Raw genomic sequence first — 25,784 nt, forward strand, 5'->3', positions numbered from 1 at the left:
TGACTTGCTTTATGTGTTCAGTTGGCTTTTTGTTTGTTTGCTTAGTGGGTAACGCCCGGGTCTCTTGGGTTAGGAGAAGGGTGTTTTGGGAAAGAACATTTCCAGGATAGTTGTTTGGAGGTTTGGGGGTTCTTTTCCTTTTTTTTTTTTTTTTTTTTTTTCCTGGCCCAGTGAGTGGCTGAATCAGGGAAAGCACAGTGGAGCAGGGCAGTGTCACTCTTGGTTGCTTTCTGGGCCAGGTGATGTTTGGGTGAGTTCCCACAGTACTTCCAGCACACCTCCTGCACTCAGTCTGGTTTGGGAAGTAGGTAATGGATCCATTTGTTCCCTTTGGGCTCCAAGCCTGCAGCTAGGGTGGGCTTGTCTTTGCACCCATGTCTGGAAACCAGCTTGAGGAAGGGCTTGGCACCTCAGCTTACACAGCACAGTCCTGTTTGCCTGCAGGAGATGGAGCTGCTGCCCTCCTGGAGGGGTACAGCATGAGGTTCTGGTCTGAATCACCAGAGAGGAGCTGTCCCAGGTTGCTGCTTTCACTGTGTTGTCCCAGTGGAACCTTGGTGCAGTTTTTAGGGCAGGAACAAGCCAAGGAGCCATCAGTGCTTTGTGCACAGTGGCTGCTCCAGGGTAGCACGAGGTGCTCAGCTTCTTGCTTGCTCCTGATGCCCTGGGCACGGGTGGTGCCTGATGCTCTGCTGCTCTTCTGGCACCTGACCTGTGCCCAGAGCTCCAGCAGCTGCCTAACCCCTTCCCAGCCCCTCTGCTGGCAGCAGGGAGCACTTCAGTGCTTCAGAAGGGGCTTTTTTTCCCCAAGGGGAGCTGGATCCCTTCTGAGGCTGAGGTGCAGGGACAGGGGAAGCTGCTGCCCTAGCTGCTCTGTTGCTGTGCTCTGCCCGGCCCCTGGCAGCAACCTGCAGGGGATGTGTCTCTCCTGCCTGCTTTGAACAAAAACCAAGTGTATCTACCTCAGCAGGACAGGGGGGGCTCTGCTCCTCCAGGTGTCTGGACCACTGACTCCCCTCGAGCTTCTCTCTCCCCCGTGGCTGGAGGCTCAGCACTCCTGGAGCAGCTGGGTGACTGCCAGGCTCCAGCAGCTCCTGTCCCTTGGGAAGGGCAAAGCTGTAGCTCCCCTGCCTCAGGGGAACCACATTTCAGCTCTAGTGTATTGAACAAGTTGTGGTTCTGACTCAGACTCCCTGGGAAGGGATGGCAACTGGGCTGGGTATTGAAAATACAAACAGGAGGCTGCCCTCTGCTTTTCTCCTTATTTTGGCTGTCTCAGCCTCAGCCAAACAGAGGGGCAGCAGCTGGGATACAGAGGTGGATGTTGCTGTAGTACAGTGTTAGCTTTAGCTCCCCCCCTTTTTTTTCACTTAAGATACTTGAGAATCTGCTGTTCCAATGTCTGCTTTCCTTCAGCCAGGCTGCAGCTTTTCCTCCCCTTCTCTGGGTCTGGCTGGTGAACTGTGGATTGTGTGCACCCAGCAGTGTAGCAATCTCCAAGGTACCTTTTCTGCCCTGCTGCTGCTGTGCCACTGCCTGAAGTTATGTACCCAGGAAGGCACTGACCCAAGTAAAGATGGGGTTTTTTTTTTGCAGGGGGGGCAGTCACACAGCTCTAGGTAGGCCTTGTGCATTGCCAGCCCTGCAGTAATAGGGGTTCCTTAAGTTAAAAAAAAAAAAAAATGTTGCACAGCCAGAGGGTACAAACCCTCTGGTAAGGAGAGGGACTTCCAGCCCCTACCTGCCTGGAGCATTTCAGGCCCAGCCAGCAGCTCTGGGCTGTGTTTAGCACAGTAAAAGTTAAGGTGCTCCCTTTCTGGAGCTGTGATGAGCTGTGGAGCTTGGGCTGTGCTTTCCTTCAGAAACAGAGGCTGACTTGAGGAGGTACAGGCCTCACCCCTGTGATGTGCAGCTTCTGTGCAGGTGTGAGCTCCACTGGAGCACTTTTGAGGCCCAGAAAAAGGTCTGTGGCCTTTCTTCTCCCCTTGACCTCTATTGCCAGCATTAATTCAAATGCAACCTTTATTTTTAGCTGTGTTTGAGATAGTTTCTAACCCTCCCCCCCCCAAAACCTTCACCACCATCATAGGAACTGCCCGCGGGTGCTGCTGGGGTCACTCACATGTGAAGATCACTGCACTGTGTCACTGCTTGATGCTCCATTTGTGACCCACTGTTTGTAACGACCAATTCCTGCCCTCTGGGGAACACCCTGAAATAAAGTGCGACTGTTCATGTGTGCTATCCCTGTGCAGCTCTTTCTTTGTCTGCTCTCAGCCTTCCTGCTGCTCTGTGCTGCTCAGAGAAGCCAGGGAGAGCCCTTTCACTCCCTTTCACTTTCAGCCCTCCAGTGCAGCAAACATTTCCTGCCACTGTGTTTTTCAGTTAAAATTTTTCACCATCTTCCTTTGTTCACAAGTCAGGAGCAGGAGAACCCTAGGCCTGCCCACGCCGGAAGTATCAAACAATAAGAAACACTTTATTTTAACTTTACAACATATAAATAAACAAATCTGTGCTTCCCAACGTAGCTGTTCTTCCCCTTCTCCTCCCCAGAGTCCTTGGTGCAGGGCCCCAGCCCCTCCCAGCTCAGAGAGTGCTGGGGGCTGACCCGCAGAGCCCAGACCCCTCCCGTCTGTACAAATCCAGCAGCAGGCACAGCCCCCGCCCCGCTGTCATCTGCTGAGGTCCCTGCTGGCACCTCTCCCACACAGCATCCTTTCCTCTGCCGAGAGCCCAGCAAAGAAGGGATGCAGGAGGGCTTCTGAAAACGTGATCCGACGGGAAGGGTCGAATTCCAACATCCTCCTCATCAGGTCAAAGAGCTGGGCGTGCTCCAGGGAGTCGTGCAGCATGTACGTCTGAAAGAGCAGGGGGTCAGAGAGAAGGGTGCAGGGACTGGAGCCCTCCTGTTGCGAAGGGAAGGGAACCCCAAGGCAGCCAACTCTCCAGCAGCACCTACCCGCAGAGGTTTGCAGTTCTCTTGGACGTATCTCCCATCAGAAGTGTTCTCATCCCACACCAGGTTCCCATTGTGAAAATACTTTTGCTTCCTGGAGAGGAAAGGTGGTGGTCAGCAGTGCAACAAGTCACCTAACCCTGCGATTTCTGCCCCTAAACCCAACAACCATCAGGCCCACCCACAGCCCTCCCAGCAAAGCTGCACCCACCGGGGTGAGACCCACTGCAAAGGCAGAGGATTGGTATCCAGGGAAACATCCTGGCCTGTCTCAGCACAGGGAGAGGTTCTTACCGAGTTTTGTGGATCATGTGAGATGGAATTGGCCCAAGGATTTTTTCCATCATGACAAGATGCTCACGATTCTCATGGGTCTGCAAAGGAAAACAGCAACGATGCCTTAATTCAGAACTTGGAGGTTTGATGACAAAGGGGGCATCAAGAGGAAGAGAAGCCTCCAGCAGGGGTGATACAGCTCCTATTTCCTCTCTGGATTTTTTCTGTTCTCCACAGAGTGAAGAAAGGTCTGAACCTTCTCCTTCCAGCATGAGCCCTCAAACCCTCAGTCTCCTGGGCTTATTTTCAAACTCTGCTTCTAATTTCTGGTGCCCCCCCTGCCTTTCCCTTCAAGCAGGGGCTGTAGGGCACAGCAGTGCCTCGTGCAAGGGCCGTACCTGGAAGAGCGTGAAGCCTCGGTAATACTCAAACAGGATGCAGCCAGTGCTCCAGACATCACAAGGCTGTGCCCAGCCCAGCTCTGCAAAGAGAAGCAAGTTCACTGGGTGCTCCCAACAAGTCCCCCACGAGATTTCTGCTTGTTCCTTCCTGAAACTGCCAGGATTACACGAAGACAGAACTAGAAGTTAAGCCAAGCACCTCCTGGGGCTGCTAGAGGACTCACACCCCCCCAGGTGACTCTGTTTCTTTCAGCTGATGCTGACACCATCTTCCCCGAGAGCCAATCTGCTCACTGCCCGAGTTCCTCAGGCTTCCCTCCACTCCCTCAGCTCCAGCTCCAGGGCCTGCACTCCCTGTCATTACCTTCCATAAAACCAAGAATCTTTAGGCCCTCCGGGTCAGCACCACAGCTTGTTCCCAAGCCACAAGGCAGAACCAGAGCGCTCTCAAGCTGCTTTTCCTCCAGACAGCGTCACCCTCCAACGTCCCTGCCACATCATCTTCTCCACCCACCTGAGGCTCCCCAAGGCCCAGCAGCACTCACCCAGAATCACTTCTGGGGGCCGGTAGTGGCGTGTGGCCACAATGGTGGTGTGGTGCTCGTGGTCAAACGTCGCGCTCCCAAAGTCTGCCACGCGGATGCTCGTGTTCCGGATGGATTTCTCCTCACAGCTCTGCAAGCAAGCCACAAGACCTTAGGTGCTTCTCGTAGCTGGTTCTGGATTAAGCTGGGCTTGGACAGGAGCCCTCTGACCTCAGAACTGCTACACCTGCACTGGTAATCGGAAGGATTAGAGCTGCAAAGCTCTGAGCTCTTGACATCTCAGGTGAGTGTCACGGAAAGCTGCTGAATGCTCCCCAGATTGGAGTCACTGAGGCAGTTTTGCTGCTCAAGAAAGAAGAGGCCCAACCTCCAGTTTGTTCCCACTAACCAGGCTTGTAAGGAAGGCCCTGTGGGGCATACATGGAACAGGGAGGATCCCATTTCTGCAGGGAGGGAAAGGCAGGCTACTGCTATTCCTGGTCTATTCACTTCTCTTTTGGACAGAACCCACCTTGTTCTCATTGTAGAGGGTGTCAAAATCCGAGTTGACAAACAAGATGTTTTCTGGCTTGAGGTCGGTGTGAGTCAGCTGGTTGTCATGTAAAACTGCACAGGTGGCAAAAAGGAAAGAGGGAAAAAAATGCAGGTAAGAACCAGACACTGGGGGACCCACAGAACCTTCAGCCAAGGCAACTCCTCAGCTCCCTCCCAACCCGTCCAGGGAGCCACAGTGGCCAAGTGAGGCTGTGCCTGGGTGACTCACATCTCAAGGCATGGCAGAGCTGGTAGGCCATGTGCCGGATCTGAGGGAGAGGGTATGGCTGGAAGTTATTCTCCTTCAGGAACTCAAAAGTGTTCTTGCCCAGAAGCTCAAAAGCAATGCACATGTGGCCGTGGAAGTTGAACCAGTCTGACATCAGGACACACAAGCTGTGCAGAGAGGAAGACACCAGAATTAACCATGGTCAGGGTACTCAGCAGAACAGTCCTTCTCCCACTTCCAGAGGGAACTTACAATTTGTTCTCTTTGTCCTTCTCTTTGATTTTTTTCAGGACGTTAATTTCCAGCCTGGCTGCTTCTCGGTACTTTCCAACATTTTTTATGATTTTCAGTGCCACCTGTGATTTGCCTCTGTAAAAAGGAAGAGGAAAAAAAGGATGGAACAGGAGTAAAAGCCTATGTACACACATCCTCTAGCATCCCCCTCCCCTCCCCAACCATGCTGGAGAGATTTCTTGGGGAGGCCCAGCAGCTCCTAGACCAAGCTGACCCTGTGGCTCAGAGCCAAACAGGGGTCTGGAAGAGAGAGAGGTCAGGAAGAGCCAGGGGTCAAGTGTATTCACAGGAGAGGTTAAACAAAAAAAGACAAATATCCCAGCAGATTAAGAGGTAACTTTCCCTTGGCCCATCCCTCGGCTGGAGGTCACTGCTTTTACAGCAGGGCTGTAAAAGGGCTTCAGTCCCTAAACACACTCCCCTGCTTCCCTTAACAGGGAAGACTGCAGACTGAGGGGGGCTGAGGTGTGAAGCAAGCCCCTTTCTGCTTTCCCTTTCTTCTGAAATAACTTCTACAGGAGCAACACTGGAATAACTTCTACAGGAGCGACAGTGTGACAGCAGTTTCATCCAGTGAAGTCCCAGGCCCAAGTATAAAACAGGTGGTGTCAATCCTGCCAGGCTTGTGAGCTGCCTGCACCAGGAACAGGCAATGTCCCTTCCCTCACCTGGAAGGGAAGGACACTCACCTGGCGTGGTCCACACACTCCACCACTTTGCCAAAAGTGCCTTCGCCAAGGCTGCCGACAATTTCATCTAGGAGAGAAAACAGGAGTGGATGTGAACTTCAGAGGCTTGGCCGGAGCTGAGGTCCTGCAAATCTCACAGCGATAAAACGGCAAAGCAATACAAAAAAAAAAAATTTAAAAAAAATTTTTTTTAAAAAAGTCTCTCACTGCTACACTCTTTATAAACTCTATCGTCTGCCTCAGGCAATTTACTTGCGCGCTCCGTTTATAAGCAATAAAAACACTTTAGAGACCCCCCTCGCAGTACAATGAGAGAGATCTGGTCTCTAAACACGGGGATAGGAAGTAGAGAGGTAAAGTTTTACGAAAAGGTGGCTGTACATCGCTCCTGGAGCCAATCGCCGATCCTGCACACCAGGTGGCCTTCCTTGTCATCCTCCACGCTCCTGCTGCTGCGCTTACTGCTCTGCGGGCTCCTCTGTACGCACCGCCCCCCGCGGCAGCACACGGCCCAGCGCCCCGCGGGCGGGTCCGGAGGCACGATTGGGTTGTCATTCAAAGGTGGAGAGGACGAGGGTGCCGTCGGTGGTTGTTGGATTTTCCAGATCCCAGCATTTCATAAGGCACACAGCATATATAACGATAGGGATATATTGCAAGGGACACGTCAAGACACAAAACTAACTTGCAAAACAGAAAAAAGTCATCAACAGCTACAGGTACGTCAAAGAAAGCTCTCTCGTTAGCTAAGGGGCTAATTGTTATTTTTATGTATTAATTAATTATAATTAATTTACTAATTAATTATAATTAACGGGCTGCCCAGGGAAGTGGTGGATTCTCCGTCCCTGGAGATATTTAAAAAGAGACTGGATGTGGCACTCAGTGCCATGGGCTGGGAACCACGGGGGAAGTGGATCAAGGGTTGGGCTTGATGATTTCTGAGGTCCCTTCCAACCCAGCCCATTCTATAATTCTTATGACTCTATGATTCTAACAGCCTCCACAAAGAAAATGCCCTCTCTCTTCCCTGCAGGGAAGCAGGGGGTGGGAAGCTCTGGGTGGCTTGGCTTGGCTTGGCACCACCGTTCCCCACGGAACAGTGGCTTCCCCCACAGCACCAGAGGGTGCTGCCAGAGGCAGGAGAAGGAGGAGGGCTTTGCCACAAGAACCTGGTTGTCTCTGCTGGCACACGGGAGGAAGGGAGCACAAGCTGTCAGGTTGGACAAGCTGTCCAGTAGAAGCCAGAGTAGCCCTCGCTCCCTGCTCCTGGGCACCTCACACCATCAGCTCCCCGGAGCCGTGTCCTGCCCTGGCTTCAAGCCAGCCCTTCCCTCCTTGACAGAACCAGCCACCCTGCTGATCCAAATCCATACGCCCGACTGGCTGCTGTTGCATTTCGGCCTCAGGATGCATTTTTAAGCACGGGAGGTTTTTAGGAACAGGACAGTTCAAGGAATCCCCAGGGAGCGTTTCGCTCCGCTCCAGGCATCCGCTTAAGGCGTGAGGTCACCTTCAGCCCTGCTACTGCCAGCTTCTACTGGAAAACCATCCCAATGTTCCTGAAAGGACCTGGGGGTCCACAAAGTGAGCTGCCCTAACTCCTCATCTCTTTCCATTCAGCCTTAAAAATCTCTACAGCCAAAGAAATTAATGCAAAGCTCTGTGTTTCCATACTTGAGCTTCCATCGCCCCTCACCTCCCCCCACAGCTGTTCTGAAATAATGAGCTGCCACCAACCTCAAAAAATCAGCTGAAACGAAGGAGAAGGTAGAAGGGAGAGTTGAGACAGCTGGGAGACTTCAGAGGGTGGAGCTCAGGCCAGCCCCAGCCTGCACGGCCCCTTCTCACCCCCACCCCCCACACACGCAAACCGCGCTGGAGGGTTCCCATCCTAACCCTGGCTCTTTCTCAGACTAAAAAGTCAACTGGAAAGAAATAAAAGGAGGAAAGCAAGAGACTGCCAGGAGTTCCCAGCCATGCAGAGATCCCTGCTCTAACTGCAGGCATCAGGGCTCGGTCATTTAGCTGGCACTGCATTTAGAAGCAACAAACAAACAGAGTGCTCCTTACAGGACAGAAGCAGCAGCATTTGGTCCGATACCTCACACCACATCCAGGGTACTCCTGGTCCTGGCACCAGCCTCCCCACCCAGCTCCAAATATTCCCTGTTAACCCTTGGAAGGAGTATTATGTTTCAGGGTGGAAAACTGGGAAGTTTTCAAAGCAGCTGGAATCCCAAGGATACTTGTGTGTAAAGAAGCAAAGAGGTCATGTGTGTATCCTCAGGAGGCGGAAGCCTTCATCTGAGTACAGCAGGACAGGGGTTAATCACCACCGGGCTAACGACTCCGGAGCACCAGGCTGATGGATCCCATCTGGCAGGGGATCCTGCACACAGTCACACCCCCCTGCCTGCAGCTCCATCCCACTGCTGCATACCAACCCCCTCGGCGAGCAGCAGGGTGCAGAAGCAAAGCCCTGGCTGTGGCTTAAACCCCAACAACACCCCAGCCCAGCAGCCGGGCTGGCCCATGGCCAAGGCTCTTCCTCCTGAGCCCAGCAGGGCTGTGCCATTGGAAGCTTTCCCTGATCCCCTCTGTGAAGAACACAGCTCAGTCTCCTCACGTGTTAAGGCTACGAGGGCTGGACTAGGCAGAACCAATAGCCACAAACACTTTCCACTGATGGAGACACAAAGTTTGGACTGCACGTTCCACAAACGCACACGCAACGACGGGATCAGAGGTACTCACCCAGAGCAGCCAGAGCTGAAAGGAGGTAAAAGCAGTTAAAAACCCTCAACAGCCCTGAACTCGTTCTGGATGCTACTCACCGAGGAGGTGCTGCTACAAGACCTGGTCCTGCGTTTCCGACAGTGGTGCTGGTACTTCCTGGGCCTGTGCTGCTCCCTGCCTCTGGATCGCCGCCAGTTCCGTGAGCGGGTGGAGTAATATTCCTCTCCAAAGGATGGGCTTCTGTCTTCAAACCTGTAGGCATCGCTGTCCCGCCTGTACCTCCTGTGGTAAGGCATCCTCTCGTGGCTGCAGCACAAAGGGAAAGGGGTTTCTAAGCCTGGAGAAGCAGGGAAGGCAGAGTCCTGCTGAAACAGAGTGCCCCTGCTCCCCACTGCCAGCTTCAGCCTCCCCAGGGGCTCAAACGCTGCTGCTCAGCCACGATGCCCAGGTAAGGAGGAGAAAACTTCCAATTTGTGGCACCCCCATGTTTCAAGGAGCCAGGAGGAATAAAACCACCCCACCATCTGAGCCACCTCCCTCACCCCAGCCACCCCCCGCCACCATAGGCAAGCGTTTGTCTGACATCGTTTCTCCTCCCCTGGGAAAGATTCTCATGAGTTGTTAAAAAAAAAAAATGAGACCCCAGGGCAGCAGCTGAGATGCAGTCACCACCCCAGAGGGGCCCTGCAGTCCCCAGAGCACCAAGCCTGTGCTGTACACACACAGATCATTAGCAAGAGCTGGAAGAAAATTGGGTCCCTGCAGTAAAGCCAAGCTCCCATGCTTCTAGCAACAATCGAGGGCTGCAGAGATGGAAGGAAAACTTCTGGCCAAGCTCATCTCCACATGGGGAAGGGTCAGAAGACAGCAGACAAAGGTCCCCTGTGTCAGTATTCATCAGCTGGACTCACACAGGCAGTTTCAGGCAGGCACTCTGTGAGCACAGCTCTAAATGCCCCCTGCTTGAACTGAGAGCATCTGCCAGAGCTGAGGTTCTGCCCTCTGCTGGGCCCTCCTGGGGCAGTGACTTTGGGGCACTTTCTTTAAACTGTGCAGCCAAAATGGTACCACTGGGCAGTGGGCTGCTTCAGCCCCCCCAAGCAGGACCATCCTGCCCCCCTCAGCTGTCACAGCTGGTCTGACAACAGCACTGCCACCACGGGCCTTGTTTCATCACAGCCCATCAAGCAACAAGCCCTGTTTCAGGGAGTTCATCTCCCTGATGGGCCAGGAATTAAATTTCAGACTCTCTGGCAATGCAGCAGTGGCTCTGGGGCACCACAGGACTATCCAAGCCACCACTGCTCTGTTCCAACATCAATACTCATCTCCAAACACACTTTTGTGGGGGTATTTTTGAGATAGAGGGGAGACCAGCAAGCCTGCAGGAGGCTCAGAGGCCCTGAAACTAAAGGGGCAAGAAGGTTTTCACCTCGTAAAAGCCTTTTTCCACCCCAATCTGTCCTACATCACCCACCAGATGAAAGCCTGGGAAAGCCCACTGTGTGCATCAGCTGCATTTCACAATCAGTCTCCTTCAAGTAAACAAAAGCCAGGCTTTGAAGGGAAATTAATCCACAGAGCATTTCAGAAATTTAAAGATTAACTCTGCTCCCTTCTGGCTGCACCTGTTCATCCCCTGGAACCACAGGGTCCCACTGAGCAGGGCAGTGAGGACCCCCCAGCTCCCACCTCTGCTCCAGAACCCTCACCCACCCTGCTCCCAGCACCTCCCTGTGCCTCTGGGGAACTGCACCAAGAGAGGGAAAAGGTAAAATCCTGAGCCAGATAAGGAAAGGTGTGTTAGGGACTCTGGGCTCCTTTCTGAAGGAAATGGGTCCTTATATAAAGGTGATTTGGGATGCATCCTGAGTGGGGCTGTGGGGAGAGCCAGGCCTTAATGCTTCCACAGCATCACAACTGGGGAATGTGGTTCCAGGGCACAACGTTCTCTCTCCCTCCCTCCCTTGTTGCTTTAGGAAGAACTTTTGGCCAGATGCAGAACCGCCCGAGGGAAGGCACAGAGGCTTCATTAACCCCTTCACTCCCATCCCCGGGGTTTACAGGCTCCAAGCCGATGGGCAGTACGGAAACCAGAGCTGTGAAACGCCGGCGGGATGGAGGAGGGGGGTTCTCAGATTCCCACAGCCCAAACCCGCTCCTACCTTCTGGACCGCGACCTCCTGGAGAGATCCCTGCGGGGGGGGTACCGCAGCCTCCCCTCGTACTCCCTGCTCCGGGACCTTCTTCTCTTCCAGCGGGGGCCCAGGTAGCTCTCCGGCTCCGGGGAGCGGTACCTCCGGCAGTGATGCATCTGAGGAGACACCAGGAGCCCCACTCGCACCATCGCCTGCCCAGAGGGGGACGGGGCCACGCCCCCCCCTCACCTGAGGGGTGCGGGCAGGGACCCCCCCGAAGGCCGTGGGAAAGCCGGAGGCCTCCCCCGGGGAGCGGTTACCGATCGCGCTCCCCGCACCCCCTGCGAGCACCCGGACAAGCGCCACCGCTCCCTCCGCCACCGTTTCCCGGGGAGGGGACCCGGGGGGAGGCAGCGGGGAGCTCAGGGCCGCGGCCGAGACGGGCTGCGGGGCGGGGCTGGGCGCAGGGCCGCTCCTCCCCCCCCCCTCCCCGGGCACCCCCGGCCGCGCTTCGCCCGGGCTGCCCCGCAGCTCTCACCGCCGCTCTGCTCCGCTCCTCTCCGCGCCCCTCGGCGGCTGCGGCCCGGACCCACCGGACGCACCGGCCCCGCAGCGCCGCCGCTTCCGTTCCCGATCCGCTTCCGCTTCCGGCGCGGCCACAGCGGCTCCGCCCCGGCCGCTGACCCGGAGGCCGCGTTAACCCCTGCGGCGCCGGGACCGGGGCTGTCCCTGACCCTGTCCCTGTCCCCGGCCCCACACAGACACGGACACCCCTGCCCGGGGTGGCCCCTGCCCGGCGTTTCCCGGGTGCTCCGGACACTCCCGGCTCTCCTCACCGGGAACCTCTCACTCCCGAACCTTCCTCACCGCCGCCTCCCTCCCCTCAGCATCCTCACCTCTGCCTTCCTCACCTCGCTCTCCCTCACCTCTGTGTTCCCCCCTCACCGTGACGACCCTCACTATGGCCACGGGTTCCACGGACAATCTCTCTGCACCGAACGGGCCCGAGGCTCCATTGTCCCCTCCGGGACCTCCCGGTGGCAGCGGGGAGGAGGTGGCCGTGGAGGTTCAGCTCCTGTTCCTTGAGTGATCGGCACCGGGCAGTGCTGGGTGAGGGGCTTCGCTCCTCCTGTCCCACCGGTGCAGGGAGGTGACTGTCCCCTCCCAGCCTGATCCCTGCTCCCAAGGACAGGAATTGCTCCTCAAGCTGCTCCAGGGATGCTGCGGAGCCACATGGATAGGAACGAGCTCCCAGTGCCCCGCACATGCAGCCAGGGATTAGTCCTTGATTTATTAGTGACCACTCTGCCATTAATTAATTAATTAAACGTGCAGATGGAAGGTTGGGGCAGCACCAGTGAGACCCCCGTGATTCTTCTTACCAGGGGACATCCCACGCTGCGAGGATGGGAGGGGTCTGGTGGTGTCCCCTGCTGTGGGGCTGAGGGGAAAGGGTGGGATGGGGATGGGGATAGGGATGGGAATGGGGATGGTGGTGGTGATGGTGATGGTGGTGGTGGTGGTGGTGGTGATGGTGGTAGTGATGGTGGTGGTGGTGGTGGTGGTGGTGATGGTGATGGTGATGGGGACGGGGATGGGGACGGGGATGGGGCTGGTGGTGATGGTGGTGATGGTGATGGTGGTGATGGTGGGTTACAAGGGGCAATAGGTACCACCAGCGTGGGGGGCTGTTAGGGTGACCTTCCCACCCATCTCTGACCACGGCCAAGGGTTCAGGTGTTTAGGGCTTCCCCGAAGTGCAGGCACCAAGCCCCCTCCTCACCCCAGACCAGGTTTCTCAGCACCTTCCTGCACCCAAACCTGCACCTTCCCACCTCTGATTTTCAGGCTGCTGGTGGATAAATCCCGAGGTCTGACAAGACCCCTACACCCCCAGACCTCCTCTCACCTGCTGCTGGTGGCAAGGCAAGGGCAGGAGGGCTCTTGTGCCATCTCAACTGAGCTCCAGTGGGGAAAAGTTGGAGCCGGGGTGAGCAGGAGGGGAGGAACCATGGCTGGGGAACAGCTCTGCCAGTGGGCAAGGCGAGCAGCTCCTCAGGCTGCTCTGGGATCCTGGGGCACGACATCCACACAGCTTCCAAACCCCATCGGAGTGACATCCACACAGCTTCCAAACCCCTCCAGGGATGGGGAATCTGGCACTGCCTGTTTCCAAGCATTCCATCCCCCTGCCTGGGATGTGCCCGAGCACGGGGGGGCTGTGCTGCCATGTGGGTGGGGGTCCCCCCTGGTGCTGGGGGGCAAGGTGTGGGCAGGAGGGGTGAAGGGGGGACAGGGAACTGGGAAAAGGAGGATGGGGAAGGGCAGATCCACCCCAGCACCCGACAACCACGACACAGACAGAGACACCGGGACCTCGGAATCCCCAAAAGGTCTGGAAATCAGCTCCACTCCGAGGGCTGAACTGGTTGGGTGGCTACAAAAAAAAAACAACAAAAACCAAACCAGCGTCAGGCGGGGTGTAAATGACAGAACTGTCAGGAAGTGCTGCGTGGCCTCTGCGTGCGGAGGAGGAGGCGGTGACACGGGAGGGGTGTTGGGGACAGGGGACCTGCCCAAGGGAGAGGTTTGGCTGCAACCTGAGCCCTTCTGCAACACCTGGGAACACAGATGCAGCTTGAATTCCCCACCGAGTGGTCAGGCCGAATGGGAGAGGGTTTCCCAGGAAGCATCCGACCTGGAACCGCAGCATTTCACCCCAACCTGGCACGGAGCAGCCCCACAGCTCCTGCCCACTCGGGTACAAAGGGAAAGGACACAGATCCCATCTGGGCTGACCCAGCCCCCGGGAATGCTTTCCTGGGATGAAAAAGGGGGTGGGGAATGGTTAACTGCAAGGTTGAGTGAAAGAGCAGGGCCACAAAGGAGGCGTGGGGGGGTCACTGTGTGAAGAGGTAGAAGTTTATTGGAATATAAACATTCAGATAACGTGTAAGATAGAAAAAACCCAACAACAACATATACAGATACTTGTTGGAAGGAGACATTGAGGTATTTATCCACCGCCTAGGCTATCACATTTCTTTTTTTTTTGTTTGTTTTCTTTTGTTGCTTTTTTTAATTTTTTTTTTTTAAGTTTTTAATTTTTATTTTTTTTTTAAATAGGTAAGAAAACTAGTAGCAAGGCTGCTGCAGCTGTTTGGTAAAAACATCTGATCCCAATCCGTTTGGAGCACATGCACACACATGCACAGTGGCCAAAGGGACTTGGTGTGTGACACGTTTCACATTCACTTTGGGAGCTGAGCAAGCGTGCAGCCTCCCCCCCATCAACCTCTCCCCCCTTTTCCCAGCTCAGAATCATTGTGCCTTCTTCCCAGCACAAATTGGGATCTGCTGGAAGAGGATGAGCAGGTTCGGATCTGTTTTAGGTTTTGATTTGGTTTTTTTTTTTCCTGAAGTGGGCATCAAACCCAGCTGGCAAATCTCCCCCCTGGAGCAGAAGCATTGAGGCTGCTGGGAAGCAAGCCAGGGGATGGGAAGGGGGAGGGTGGCTTTGGATTTTTTTTTTTTAATTTTTTTTTTTTTTTTTTTGGCTGCTCACTGCAAAACCTTCGCTGGAGTTTGAGAGAGAATTTTCCACCCTGCCAAGCAGAGCACTTCCCACAAGGAACAGTCCTACCCGCAGCATCAAAACCCCTGAGTACGACACAATCGAGTGAAACGAGGCGGAGCCGGGGGGGGAGGAGGAGGAGGGATCCCACCACCCCTCCTGCCCTTCCCCAGCCCCTCTGCCCTCTCCCTGCTGCAGCTTTCCACAGCCCTGTCTGTCCCCAAAACCCAGCGAGCTCAGCAGGAGACCTGGAGCTCAGCACAACTCAGGTTGAGCCGAGGGCCAGAGTCAAAGCCAGGCTGGGGGTTCACAGGTTGCTGCTGTTCACAGTCTTGAAGGGCTGGTCCTTGCCAGCACCTACTGGGAAAGGACCAGTTTATTGTTGCAGCTTAGTTTTTACTGAGGTATCTGTTACGCATCCCGACTTGATTCTTTTTCCCTGAATTGGATACAAAACAATCGGTTACTCCCTGTCTGTTTCCAGTCTAGTTGTGTAAAGCTTATAAACATTAATACTCTATAGTAGTGTCAAAGCTGTTTAGCAGTTCAGTGATTCGAGTGCCTTTCCGTGCAAGAAAACACAATGTTAGCATGTGATACATAAGCAAAACCCACCCATTACTAACCTCTGCTCCCCAGGACCAGAGAAGAAAGCATAAAGAAAAGCAAGAAAATCCCTCAGTCCCACTCACAGGAAACAGCCCCCAAACCCACCCCCAAATAAAATAAAAAAACAACAAAACAAAACCGAAATAAACCAAACAAACAAACAAAAAGGGAAAAGCCGATCTGAATTGAGCCTCAAGAGTCTGGAAAATCCTCTCTGGGCCTGGGAGGATGAAATGCCATGGAGGGCTGCTGGATGGCTTGCCCCTGCCTGCTGGGTGGTCCTGACTCCAGCTAAAAACAGGGAAAGAGGGGACACCTCTGGGAGCAGCAGTTACCCAGGGACATGAGCATCCCCACCCAGCCAGCCCTGACACCTCCAGGCAGCAGGATAACTCAAGCTATAGTGAGAAACTAAACCAGAGAGGCACACAGGAGCTTCTTCCTCCTGTGCAACTCATGGGTTACACCAGCCTTAACAGGAGCTCTGCAGAGCAGCAGCCCAGGAAAACCTGGATTCTGGGAATGACCGAGCAGGGGAGGCTGAGCACAGCATCCTGCAGAGAGAAATGCTCCCAACAGCTCTGCTCACCTGAGGGAGGGGGAAAAAAGTGTCCCCCTGTCACACACCCCTGTCCCTGGAGTGTGCAGCATCTCCCAGCTGCACCGAGCAGCTCTGCTAAAGGCAAGCTTGGAAAAATGACAGGGATCTGGGAGACACCCAGCAACAAAGACACATCTGCTAAGCCAGCAGCCACTCCTCTGCTCTTTTCCTATCTCTACCTGTCCTCCCGTGTCAGGCACATGGCCCAGGACAAAGCTGTTCTGCTTGTCTCCTGCTGGGCTGAGGACAGGGAAGCCACTCCTTCTTCACTCAGCTTTTTTTTTTTTTCTTTTTTTTTTTCTTTTTTTTTCTTTTTTTTTTTTGTCTTTGGTGATACAATTAAAAATAAAACCCCCAAACGCAATGTCAGTAAAACCACATATAAAAAACAAGCCATAAGATATGCCAATACTTCCTGAAAAGGTTAAAAATAAACCAACCCCAAACAAATAATCCTAACAACAAGTACATATCTGAGGTATTTCATCTGCTCAAAAAAACCTGACTTGGGCCTGAAGGATGGGCAGGATGTCACCAGGGCAGGATGGATGGTGCTTGGACCTGAGCTCCGGGCTGGGGAAAGGCCAGGGGGAGGACAGAGAACAGGATGAGGCCACCTGAGCATGAGCTGAGGTCCTGGAGTCACAAAGGTTGAGTCACAGGAGAGCCCTGGCCAACCTTGGTTTGCTTTCAACTGGAGGTTTGGGGGTGAAGGGTGAGGAAGGGCTTAATTTCCTTTTCTCTGCTCCCACCCAGGAGAGCAACAGCTCTCATTCAGCAGAGAGGGAAATGTTTTCTTTTTGCCTGGGGACAATTTGAAGAGGACCAGGACCCCACTGGGGACAATTTGAAGAGGACCAGGACCCCACTGGCCACTGAAGATCTTGTGCCACATGAACTGCAACACTGCTCACCCCCCCAAGCCCCACTGGAGCAGGTTTCAAACATCACCACTTATTTCCTCAGCACAGAGATGGGAAGAGCTTCCAGAGGTTATTGAAAGCCACCTCAGCAGAAGTCTCTCCAGGAAGCCTGGATCAACCTAAGGGACATCCCTTTGGTGCCAAGGGGAGCAGAGGATGAAACCAGCAAGCCAGTTCAGGCTAAACCTCAGGGAATGAGTTCCTCGAGGGGAGAGAGAGAGAGACAAGGTCAATGGGATCTAAAACTTGGCTGAAAGCCTGAAGGCAACTGTAGGGAAAAGGCCAGCACCAGCCAGCAGAAGGGTGCAGCTGATGGAGAGTTTCTATGGGTAAAAACGTGGTGGTGAGGAAGTCCTTCCCCTCTTGCTGAGACCTCGGAGAGGGAGAACGAGGCTCAGAAGCTTCTAGGGGAGGACATAGAAACACCAGCCCAAGACAGAGCCTGTGGAAGGAAAGCAAGGAAGCTGAGCTGCTCTGCAGCCACGTGGCCTTCTGCAGCACAAGCCACGGGAGGCCAGGGGCAAGGCAAGGGTCACCCCACCTGCTCTGAGGATTGTCAATACACGGAGGGTTTTTTGTGGGAAGAGTCCTTGTGGCTACTGGTTGGAAGAGTTTCCCTGCCCCATCTCTTTCCACCTGCCTTGGTGACATCTCAGCCATCTCTCAACCTGCAGCTCCTAGAGACAATCCCTGATTGAAAAACGCCAGGCCTGCCTCCCACCCCCCAAGCAGGAACACAGCAAACCCTGGGAGGGGGAGGAGGAGGAAGAGGAGGAGGAGGAGGAGAAAAACAAAAAGCAAAAGGGAGGAAAGAAACGGGAGAACAAAGGAAAAGGCTGGACAAACAGACGATGAAGAAAAAACTCGCTGGCATGGAAAGGTTTCAGCAACATCATCATCTTGCCCTTGGCCAACCACAAAAGCAGGTTCCTTGAGATGAGGTATCTGTGTGACTCCTTCCTGGCTCCCTCCCTGCCCAGAGCAGAGAGGAAGAGCTGCTGGAGGCCAGTGTGAGACAGCAGGCTGGGCCAACCATCAGAGAGACCAACTGGTGGAGGGCTCTGCACTGGGAGTTCCCCGGGATGAGGTAGGGCTGGGAGAGCAGTGGGAGCTGCTGCTGCTGCTGCTGCTGCTGCAGGAACTTTGGGTGCTGGAGCCTGCAATGAGATGGACCACTGGCTTCTGGGCAAAGAGCACTCCTGCAAGGCACAGAGAAAAGTGACTGGGATGAGGAGAAGGACAGGGCACAGAGCAAAGAGCAGTCTGTCCAACCCCAAAGACCTCATCCAAGCCGAAAGAGGTGCAGTGCCAGAACAACACCCTGGGCGCTGATCAAAGGGTCAAGGACAACCAAGACATGGGGAGGGACTTGTTCTGGCAGCCTCTGTCACAGGGATGTTGTGCTTAAAAAGGACTGAAAGATCCCAAGTCTTCCAACACCTCTGGAGGACACAAGCCCCTTTGCAGTGCCAGGCATCCCATGGGCTCTGTCTGAGGACATGTGAATGCAACCTGCACAACTTTCTTGCTTGCCAAAGAATGTGATTCCTGCTTCCCAGAGATGCAGGAGGAGAAGCTCAGTAAAGCCACTCCTCAACAGGAAAAGAGGAATAATACTCCTTATAAAAGCACTTATAAAAATCAACTGTTATTAATCTTGACTGCCCAGGACCAAAAAAAACCCCAAACCCAAAGAGAACAGGAATCATCTCCCACTGCACTTGCTCAGCCAGACAGGGTGTGTGCATCGTGCTCTGGCAAAGACCACCCCCAGGAGGAACCCCCCCTCCTCTCCAGGTCCTGGACTGGCTCCCACCCATCCCCAGGAGTGGTTCTTTCTCACCAGCATAAATTGTGCCATTAATTTCCACCGACATGTTAATGCTCCCAATGCCATTAGGTGACAAATTCAGTGCTGCCGCCGCCGCCTCTGGTTTGTCTTCTTTCAAGAAAGAAGAAATTCAGAGTTAGAGGGAAACTCCCCTGGTTCCTGCACTAGCCAGAGGATGATCAGAGGTGTGTGCAGCCCTCCTTTTGGCCCCTCACACCATGGCTGCTCCCAGTCCTGGTTTATGTCTCCAAAGGTGTTTAAAGGCTTTGGAGTGAACCAAACGTGGGCTGGGAGCGTGCTGGCATTTTTGAATCCCTCCCCACACAGACTCGAGGGCCAAACTAACACCCCCTCCAAAGAAAAAGCTGCCAAAAAGCACACAAGACAAGGCCAGATTTAAAGGGGTTGGGTTGTGGCTGTGTTTGCAGCTGCCTGGGAGCACCCCCCCAGCCCTCTGCCCCTAAGCAGGACTCGGGGTGAAGCAGCTTCAGGGGCTGCTGGAGGGAGAGAGAGGACACAAGCCCAGAGACCCAACACCACTTGCCTTGCCTGCCCCTACAGAGCAGGTGTGTAATCCATGACTTTCCACGTGGAATCTGTGATTTTCCACACGGAATCCATGATTTTCCCTGTCCTCAGCCTGGAGAAAACTTTCTAGGCAGCACTGGGCAGCTCTAAAAGCATCAGTGCAGAGCACTGAACTCATGTGAACTCATGTTTAAGGGGAGCTGAATATCCAATACTCCCAAACCCCTTCCACCTTAAGCAATCTGAAAGCAGGAGCTGAGGTTGTGGGCTTGCTTCTCTGCTCTTGTGAATGCAGCTGAGAGTTTGCACAGCTGTATCATGGTTACCAGCTACCCCTGTGTTGGTTTTGGGGCATGGGGCTATTAAAACAGAGAGAGATTCTGCAGACAGTCTGCTCAGGTTCTCACACTGCATGTAAAATGCAGGGTTTTTAGCTCCTTTCAGGTCTGCTGGGACAGCAAGTCCTGTAAAGACTGCTAAGGACACCCTCAACATTTACCCCAAGCGTTGCTCTCAAGCTGTGATAACCTCAGGTGGTGTTTTCCAAAAGTAGCTCTGAAAAGCACTTTACAGAGCATGGTGTTAATTTTTATTTTGCAATTGGGAAAACTGGGGCATGAAAGACAGGACAGACTAATCTCCAGTTACCTAACAAAGGTGGAAACAGTATGGGGCCCTCAGGGACCTATATTTGTGGAGACTAAAACTCTTCCTAGCGTTTTGATTTAGGAAGTTCAGGGTGGAAAGAAAAAAAAATCACAGTGAGAATGAACACTACTTGATAATATTTGCATTCTCTTTTACTCACTATTTTGGGAGCTGTTTTATTGGTGTGTTTATGTAAATGTGGCATTCAGGTGGGTGTGCAGCTGTCAGGAACTGTGATGGGAAGTCCCAACCTCATCCAGCTCTGCAGGAAGCTCCTCCTGCTTCAGAGGGGAACCTGCCCTTTGCTCTGTGTTTCTGTTCAGTCTCTGAAGAAAACATTTACCAGCACTGCCAGCAAAGGCCTCAAGAACAACTCTTTCATTTCTTCTGAGTCAGGCCAAACTTGCCTGGCCTTGTGCCTCCCAACCAAAATGTACAATTAAATCAGGGGGTCTGAGACCTTTAATTTTAATGGATCAAAAGGTTTGGAGGAAGCAGCTGTTGGGACTGAAATTTGCTGAGGCTCTGCTGCCCAGTGAAGTGCAGCCCCCAGGACAAGCACTTAATCAGCTTTTGAAGCCAGTATATAACAGTTCTGATGGTGACAATGTGACCTTTCCAGGGTGACTCCCCTTCTTTTCCAAAGCATTTCAGGAGTGCACTTCCCAGGCTATGAATGCTGCTTACACCTGACCTTCTAACCCAGCCTAGCCAGGAGTTCTTTGCCCCCAGGCTGTCTGTAAAGTTGCAGCAGATGTTGGTAGAAATCACCTGACCTGCTGAAAGCCCAGCTCTTTGTGGTCTTCTCACCACACCTGACAAAAGATGCCTAAAAGCTGGGCATCATCCTGCATTGAAAAAGCCTTTACCTCCACCATCAATTAAAAGGGTTCCTGAGAGCAGGGAAGGACAGAAAATCATTCCCTGCAGCACAACGCTGGTGTGAGGCTCAGATGAGAGCAGGGAGAAGCTGAACATCTGGCCTGTGAGAGGGCTTCCCTTCTAAAATCACCCTGTTGACTGCAGAATCACAGGAGGAGGCATTAGACACAGGGGTGTCAGGTGGGTGGCTCAGAACAATTGCAGCCACTCCCTGTGCTTCCCATCCTTACAGGGACAACTGCTGCAGAGACAACTGGAGCTGGTAACAACCCATCCAGGGAAGGGGCTGTGCAGAGGGAAGAGCTTGAGCCCTGTGATCAGCACAGGAGGTCAACAACTCAGAGTGAGGGTCTTGGATGGGTATGGGTCACACTGGTTAATCAGCTTGGATGCAGAGATTTTAGAGCACAGTGAAGGTGTTTCTGGATTTGGGCTGGGATTTCAGAGGATGCTGGATATGTATCAAGAAGAAGGGAATAACAACCTAACAAAACTGCTGGCTGCAGTTTAGCCTTGCAGTTTCTGAGCTTCATTTTAACACCTTCCCGACGGTGACCTTTCCCTGCTACCCAGAGAGATCACCAAGCCTGTGCTGTCTGACATCCTGGATTGGGAGCAGGTCCCTGCCAAGATCTTCTGTGTCTCCAGAGGTGCTGCTTACCCTTGCCATTGATTTTGACCTTCATGGGGATCTGTCTTGCCATGCTGAAGAGGTTGCGTTGCAGAGCCTGCTGGACCAGGCGCTGCTCCTCCTCCGTCATCCGGGAGACCTTCTTCTCTGGAGGCTCTCCCGACTCCAGCCTCTCCCTCAGCTGCTCCAGGGTGGCTGTTCTTGCTGCCACCGTTGCCTGCTGGCTAGCCAAGGTCACTGGTACAGCGATACGATTTGGCATAGACACAGTCAGGGGGACACCATCACCTGGAAAAGGGAAGAGTCACTCAAGTGCCTCCCACAGCCCTTCCTTGCGTGAGCACACGAAGCTTGAAACCCCCATCGAAACATCCTGTAGACCCTGAGCCACCCCGGTCCCACTGCTGGAGTGCAAACTAGGCTGGATGGACAAAATGGAAAAAAAAACCCAAAACCAAACACCTCACACCCTGCATTTTTGTACAAGCAGCTGACCTTTTCTGACAGCTGCTGCTGGAGACACCCGGGGGTTGCTGGTCCCGCTGCCCGGCGCGACGCCGATGATGGGGAAGCGAATCTTGGGGGGAGAGAGGAGGGAAGGAGGCCCCGGGGTGGTGGGGGAGTAGCTGAACAAAGAGGAGCTGTAGCTGGGCCTCCTGCCTTCCCTCCTGTTGCCATCGATGGCAGCCTGGAGCTCAGCAGGTGAGCTGAGGGATTTCTTCTCACATTCGTAGGCGTACAGGTACTTCATATACCTGGGGGAGAGGGGAGCACAGGGAAACTCAAGCAGGTGTCTCAACAAAACATGAAATTACTACACAGTAACACAGCTACAGCAGCAAGCAGTGCACTCAGGAACTCTCAGACAACACTTGGTTTGATGGGGGTTGGGGTGGGAGGCACAGCTCTCCCAAAGAAACTCAGTTTACTCTGTGTTTCCAGGGAACCACACTGGTACAGACCCCTGCACCTACAGTGGCAGAAAAGAATCATCCAGAATTCCTTTCCAACCAAGGCACTGTCTAAAATGACTGGAATTAAGATCTTGGACTGGAACACTTCATGCAAAGAAGGATGTTGGAAGAATTACCCTTGTCCAAGTAATTTGTGTTGGGCAGTACCAGCCCTGAGTGCTCTGACTAAATGCTGGGAACAGTTGCAGGGGAAGAGCCTGCCTGGACCACAGGCTGCAGAAATGCCAAGGAGCAACCCAGGGGCTCCAAAACCCCTCCAGAAACCCAAGAGCTGGGTGCAGACTCCCAGAGCCCAGCCACATGTAGCCTCAGTTTATTTTTTAGTCAGCTTACCTTCACCATTCTTTCTCTGATTACTTTTTGTTCATTTTTTCTTGTTTGGCTGTTTGGTTTTTTTTGTTTTGTTTTGTTTGGCTAATCAGTGCAAGGTGCTGCAGGTCAGAAATGCAATCCTCACAGCAAGTGGGTGCTAAATGCAAGTTTCCCCCATTTAGTAGTGCTACCAAGCACTAAATGCTCAAGTTGATACTTGATGCACACAAAGCAGCAGCCCCACTCCCTCCCTCCCTTCCTCTTTCGCTCCCCTCCTTGTGCCTCGTGCTCTTCCCAGACAGAGCAAGACCCTCTTTGCCCCGAGGAGGCAAGAGAGGCACAGGATGGAGATGGAACAAGGCACATTAGCACTGGGATTATGGGGAAGAGAGGGATGGCAGGGGAAGGAGCTCAGGAAGAATCACTGCAAAGAAAAATGAGAGGAAACAGCACAAGAAAACCACAAGCCTGGGGCAGAAGGGGTAAATAATAGAGCTCATCAGCTCCTCCCTGGCCACAGAGGGGAACTTGGTCTCTGTTTTTCCACCCCATCCCCTCTTTTGCCCTCAGTTGGTGTTCACATCCCTGCTTTGGGACCTCCCAGACGTACTGGGTTCGCAGGGTGAAGGCGGCACTGGTGATGGAGGTGGGCAGGTTAAGGCCTTTGGTGATCTCCCTCCAGATCTTCTTGTTGATGATTTCCACCAGCCCCCCCTTCTCAGTCACCAGCTTGTAGAGCATGTAGAGATCCAGGATCTGTTTTGCCATGATGGGGATCCGATTGATGGGAGTTCCTGCAGGGAACACAGCAGGGAAGGAAACACGGAGTCAGAGAGAAAATGAGGCAAGAAAAGTGCCAGGCTGGGGCTATTGATCTTCTTTCTAATAGGAAATTCTGGCAACTATTTGTAGCCTGACTTGAGGCCTCTCCACGGGTGAGTAAACGAGCCAGAGAAGTGGAGCTACAGGCACGTCCTTTTCGGGAAAAATCCTTTCCTGTAGCCAAAAGCAATTATCAGACACATCATCACCTGCAGCTAAGAGCAACTTCTGAAGTAGAAAGAGGGGAAGTAGGGAACTACTCAATGCTGGGGTGAAGGAGCAGCAAGGAGGAATCATTTTCTATCAGCTTCCAGGGCAATCTCAGATAAAATCTGTATCACTTGTGCTCAGGAAGGGGCTGCTCCTGGTGCTGGGATTTGATTCCTTGCTCCCTGGTAATCCTGTAGTGCTTGGGGACAGTGACAGAAGAGGGTGACACTGGAGAGCACCACCCTCCCCCACAGACATTCAGCCCTGTCCTCCCTCCTCACAGGGAAAAAAGGTGAAAAAAAAAAGAGACTGAAAATGGAGCTGAGCATCCTGGGGGCAGCTGCCAGACCCACCAGGCACCCCAAAACTTTCTGGAGCCCAGAGCAAGGTCCTGCCCTATCCCTTAGGAGTACAGGGCAGGCAGAGAAAACACCTCCAGCCTTCCTCTGAAGAGGAAGAAGAGAGAAAATGAGGCAAGAAAAGGAAGAGGCAAGAGGAAGCTTGGTCAGCTTGTGGGTGAAGGGAGCCAAGAAAATGGGATTTTTACCTTGATAGTGCCCTTTGAGCAGCACCTTAAAGGGATGAAGCGTGCAGGGTTTGAAAAGGTCAAAGTAATGAGGTTTAGGCAAGGAGAGGAAGAGGAGGGAAAAAAATGCTGATGTGGCAAACCTTTTATTTTGCATAGGAAATACTGTCCTGGATCAAAGAGCTGTCCTGACTGAGGTCAGTATCCTGTCTACCACAATGCTCAGCACTGGCCTTTCAAGGAAAGCCTGCAAAGGGCTGTAATGGACAATTATGGAATAGGCAACCCACAGGGGAGGCTTCTGCCACTGCTCATCAGGCAGTGCTTCAGTTAATGCCCTGCAGCAGAGCAGTTTATGGCCCTTATAAATGGGTTTTATTCTGTTTAGTGAAAAGGAGTTAGCTCAGTGCTGCAGATGTCCTCATTATACATGTAAGTGTAATTTTTTTTTCTTTTCCTCTTTTCTTTTGGAAGCCTATTATGCATTAGCTCGTGGTACCAATTCCCACAGGTTAATGAGACACTGGAGAGTAAACCAAAACTTCTTCAGCTTTAAAAGGGCTGCCTTCAATTTTACCAACTCCGAAACTGTAAGAAAACATAAAAAGCAACCTGATCAGGCTTGGTCTGCACGCTCTGTCATTTTATATCTATCATATCCTCTTTTCCTTGCCTTGTATAAACAAACCCTTGCCTGTCCCTCCCCAGAAAAGCCCACAAAGGAGTAATTTTACCAAATGCAACAGACCCTTTTCCTGCCTTTCAGACACAACAAGAGAGAGCAGAAACATTTCCAAACTGTTTGAATGTGCTGTGGCTCCATCCATCCATCCATCCATCCATCCATCCATCCATCCTAGCTGGCTGCCCCCAGCCCCAGCTTCTCAAAAAAGCTCAGCCTGTGTAAATGCAGCCCTTACTTTGCTTCACTTTTCCCCCAGCCACCATTTTGTCCCCGTGTGTTATTGCAAAGATTAAGAGCATGCTAACAGCATCGTTTCAGACACGCAGGGGGCTGGGAGTGATCATGTTACCAGCCTGAAGTTATCATTCATCAGCTGAGCCACAGTAGCCAGGCACACCCAGCCTGCCCCAAATGAAAAGCAGGGAAATATTTATCTTCAAGGTCTCTAAGAAGAGCCAGGAGTGGCTTTTTCCACCTCAAAAGGCAATTTCTGGGGTGTCCTAAGTGGCACTGTGCTGCCAACAAAGCCTTTGCTGTACATCTAGACCCTCTTCCCCACTCCAGAAACCCCACAACACTCAAAGCAACCCACTTTTCCCCAATCCAATTTAGGGAATGGCATTAACCTGTCCTGGAAAGACTTTCATCCAGCTCTCTTTGGACAGTGGCCAGATGGGGAGTGAAAGGGAAGGGTCGTGGGGAAGGCTCCTCAGGGAAACAAGGGGCTAATAGAGAAGCATAAGGAAATTCCTGCTTTTCACAGACTGCATTTATCCTAAACACAGCTTAACTCTGCTCTAGACTCTCCTATCTCAGCATCTGAAAAAGTCCACGAGGAAATTCATCCAAACACTGCTGTGAAAGAGACAAACATTATCTACCTCAGTAAGAAATAAAAGCTTAAATGTATTTCCAGAGAGCTGGCTCATAGCTGGAGTAGGAACAGCAATCAAGATCTGACCTCCCCACCTCATGTTACCACCCCTTTGACACCTTCCCTTCCTCAAGCTGGCTTTTAAACAAGACCCACAGACCAAAGTGCCCTGAAATTAGTAGCTTTAGAAACAAAACTAAAACCTAGAGCTTTTTTCCTGCCTCCCCCCCTCAAAAGCTTCTTTATGCAGGCTGAGAAATTTTACAGCAGGGACAAAACCCCTTCCACTTCCACCACTTCCAACCATTTTCCTCCTGTGCTTTCTCACAGCGCCACTCCAGGGAGGTTCC

At 53.0% G+C, this 25,784-nt stretch overlaps 2 protein-coding genes across 6 annotated transcripts in view; both read right to left on the bottom strand.

Moving 5' to 3' along the window:
- Nucleotides 1–2,458: 2,458 nt before the first annotated feature.
- On the bottom strand, nucleotides 2,459–11,786 carry CLK3 (CDC like kinase 3). 4 transcript variants are annotated; one of them, XM_071754565.1, is made up of 13 exons: nucleotides 11,765–11,786; nucleotides 10,832–10,980; nucleotides 8,765–8,972; nucleotides 6,309–6,405; nucleotides 5,928–5,994; nucleotides 5,197–5,313; nucleotides 4,945–5,111; nucleotides 4,693–4,787; nucleotides 4,182–4,311; nucleotides 3,634–3,716; nucleotides 3,254–3,333; nucleotides 2,963–3,053; nucleotides 2,459–2,861 (listed from the first exon to the last, which is right to left on the bottom strand). In XM_071754565.1, exons 2-13 carry the CDS (start codon nucleotides 10,978–10,980, stop codon nucleotides 2,676–2,678), a joined length of 1,470 nt encoding a protein of 489 aa, XP_071610666.1. In that variant the 5' UTR covers nucleotides 11,765–11,786; the 3' UTR covers nucleotides 2,459–2,675. The 4 variants fall into 4 exon arrangements, with proteins under 4 accessions (XP_071610666.1, XP_071610665.1, XP_071610668.1 ...); XM_071754564.1 differs by lacking the exon at nucleotides 11,765–11,786 and adding an exon at nucleotides 11,701–11,722; XM_071754567.1 differs by lacking the exon at nucleotides 11,765–11,786 and adding an exon at nucleotides 11,343–11,476.
- Nucleotides 11,787–13,704: 1,918 nt separating this feature from the next.
- The window catches only part of ARID3B (AT-rich interaction domain 3B), a 35,980-nt gene continuing 23,900 nt past the window's right edge, over nucleotides 13,705–25,784 (bottom strand). The window contains exons 5-9 of one of the 2 annotated variants that reach the window (XM_071754569.1): nucleotides 22,928–23,111; nucleotides 21,527–21,786; nucleotides 21,062–21,319; nucleotides 18,355–18,450; nucleotides 13,705–17,710 (exon numbers count right to left, since the gene is read on the bottom strand). In XM_071754569.1, the coding sequence (XP_071610670.1) occupies nucleotides 17,547–17,710; nucleotides 18,355–18,450; nucleotides 21,062–21,319; nucleotides 21,527–21,786; nucleotides 22,928–23,111 (962 nt within the window). In that variant the 3' untranslated portion in view covers nucleotides 13,705–17,546. Of the gene's footprint in view, nucleotides 17,711–18,354; nucleotides 18,454–21,061; nucleotides 21,320–21,526; nucleotides 21,787–22,927; nucleotides 23,112–25,784 lie in introns of both variants that reach the window. The other variant, XM_071754568.1, reaches the window with a different exon arrangement.

This window comes from Heliangelus exortis, chromosome 11 (genome assembly GCF_036169615.1).
Source record: "Heliangelus exortis chromosome 11, bHelExo1.hap1, whole genome shotgun sequence".
Taxonomy (NCBI): domain Eukaryota; kingdom Metazoa; phylum Chordata; class Aves; order Apodiformes; family Trochilidae; genus Heliangelus; species Heliangelus exortis.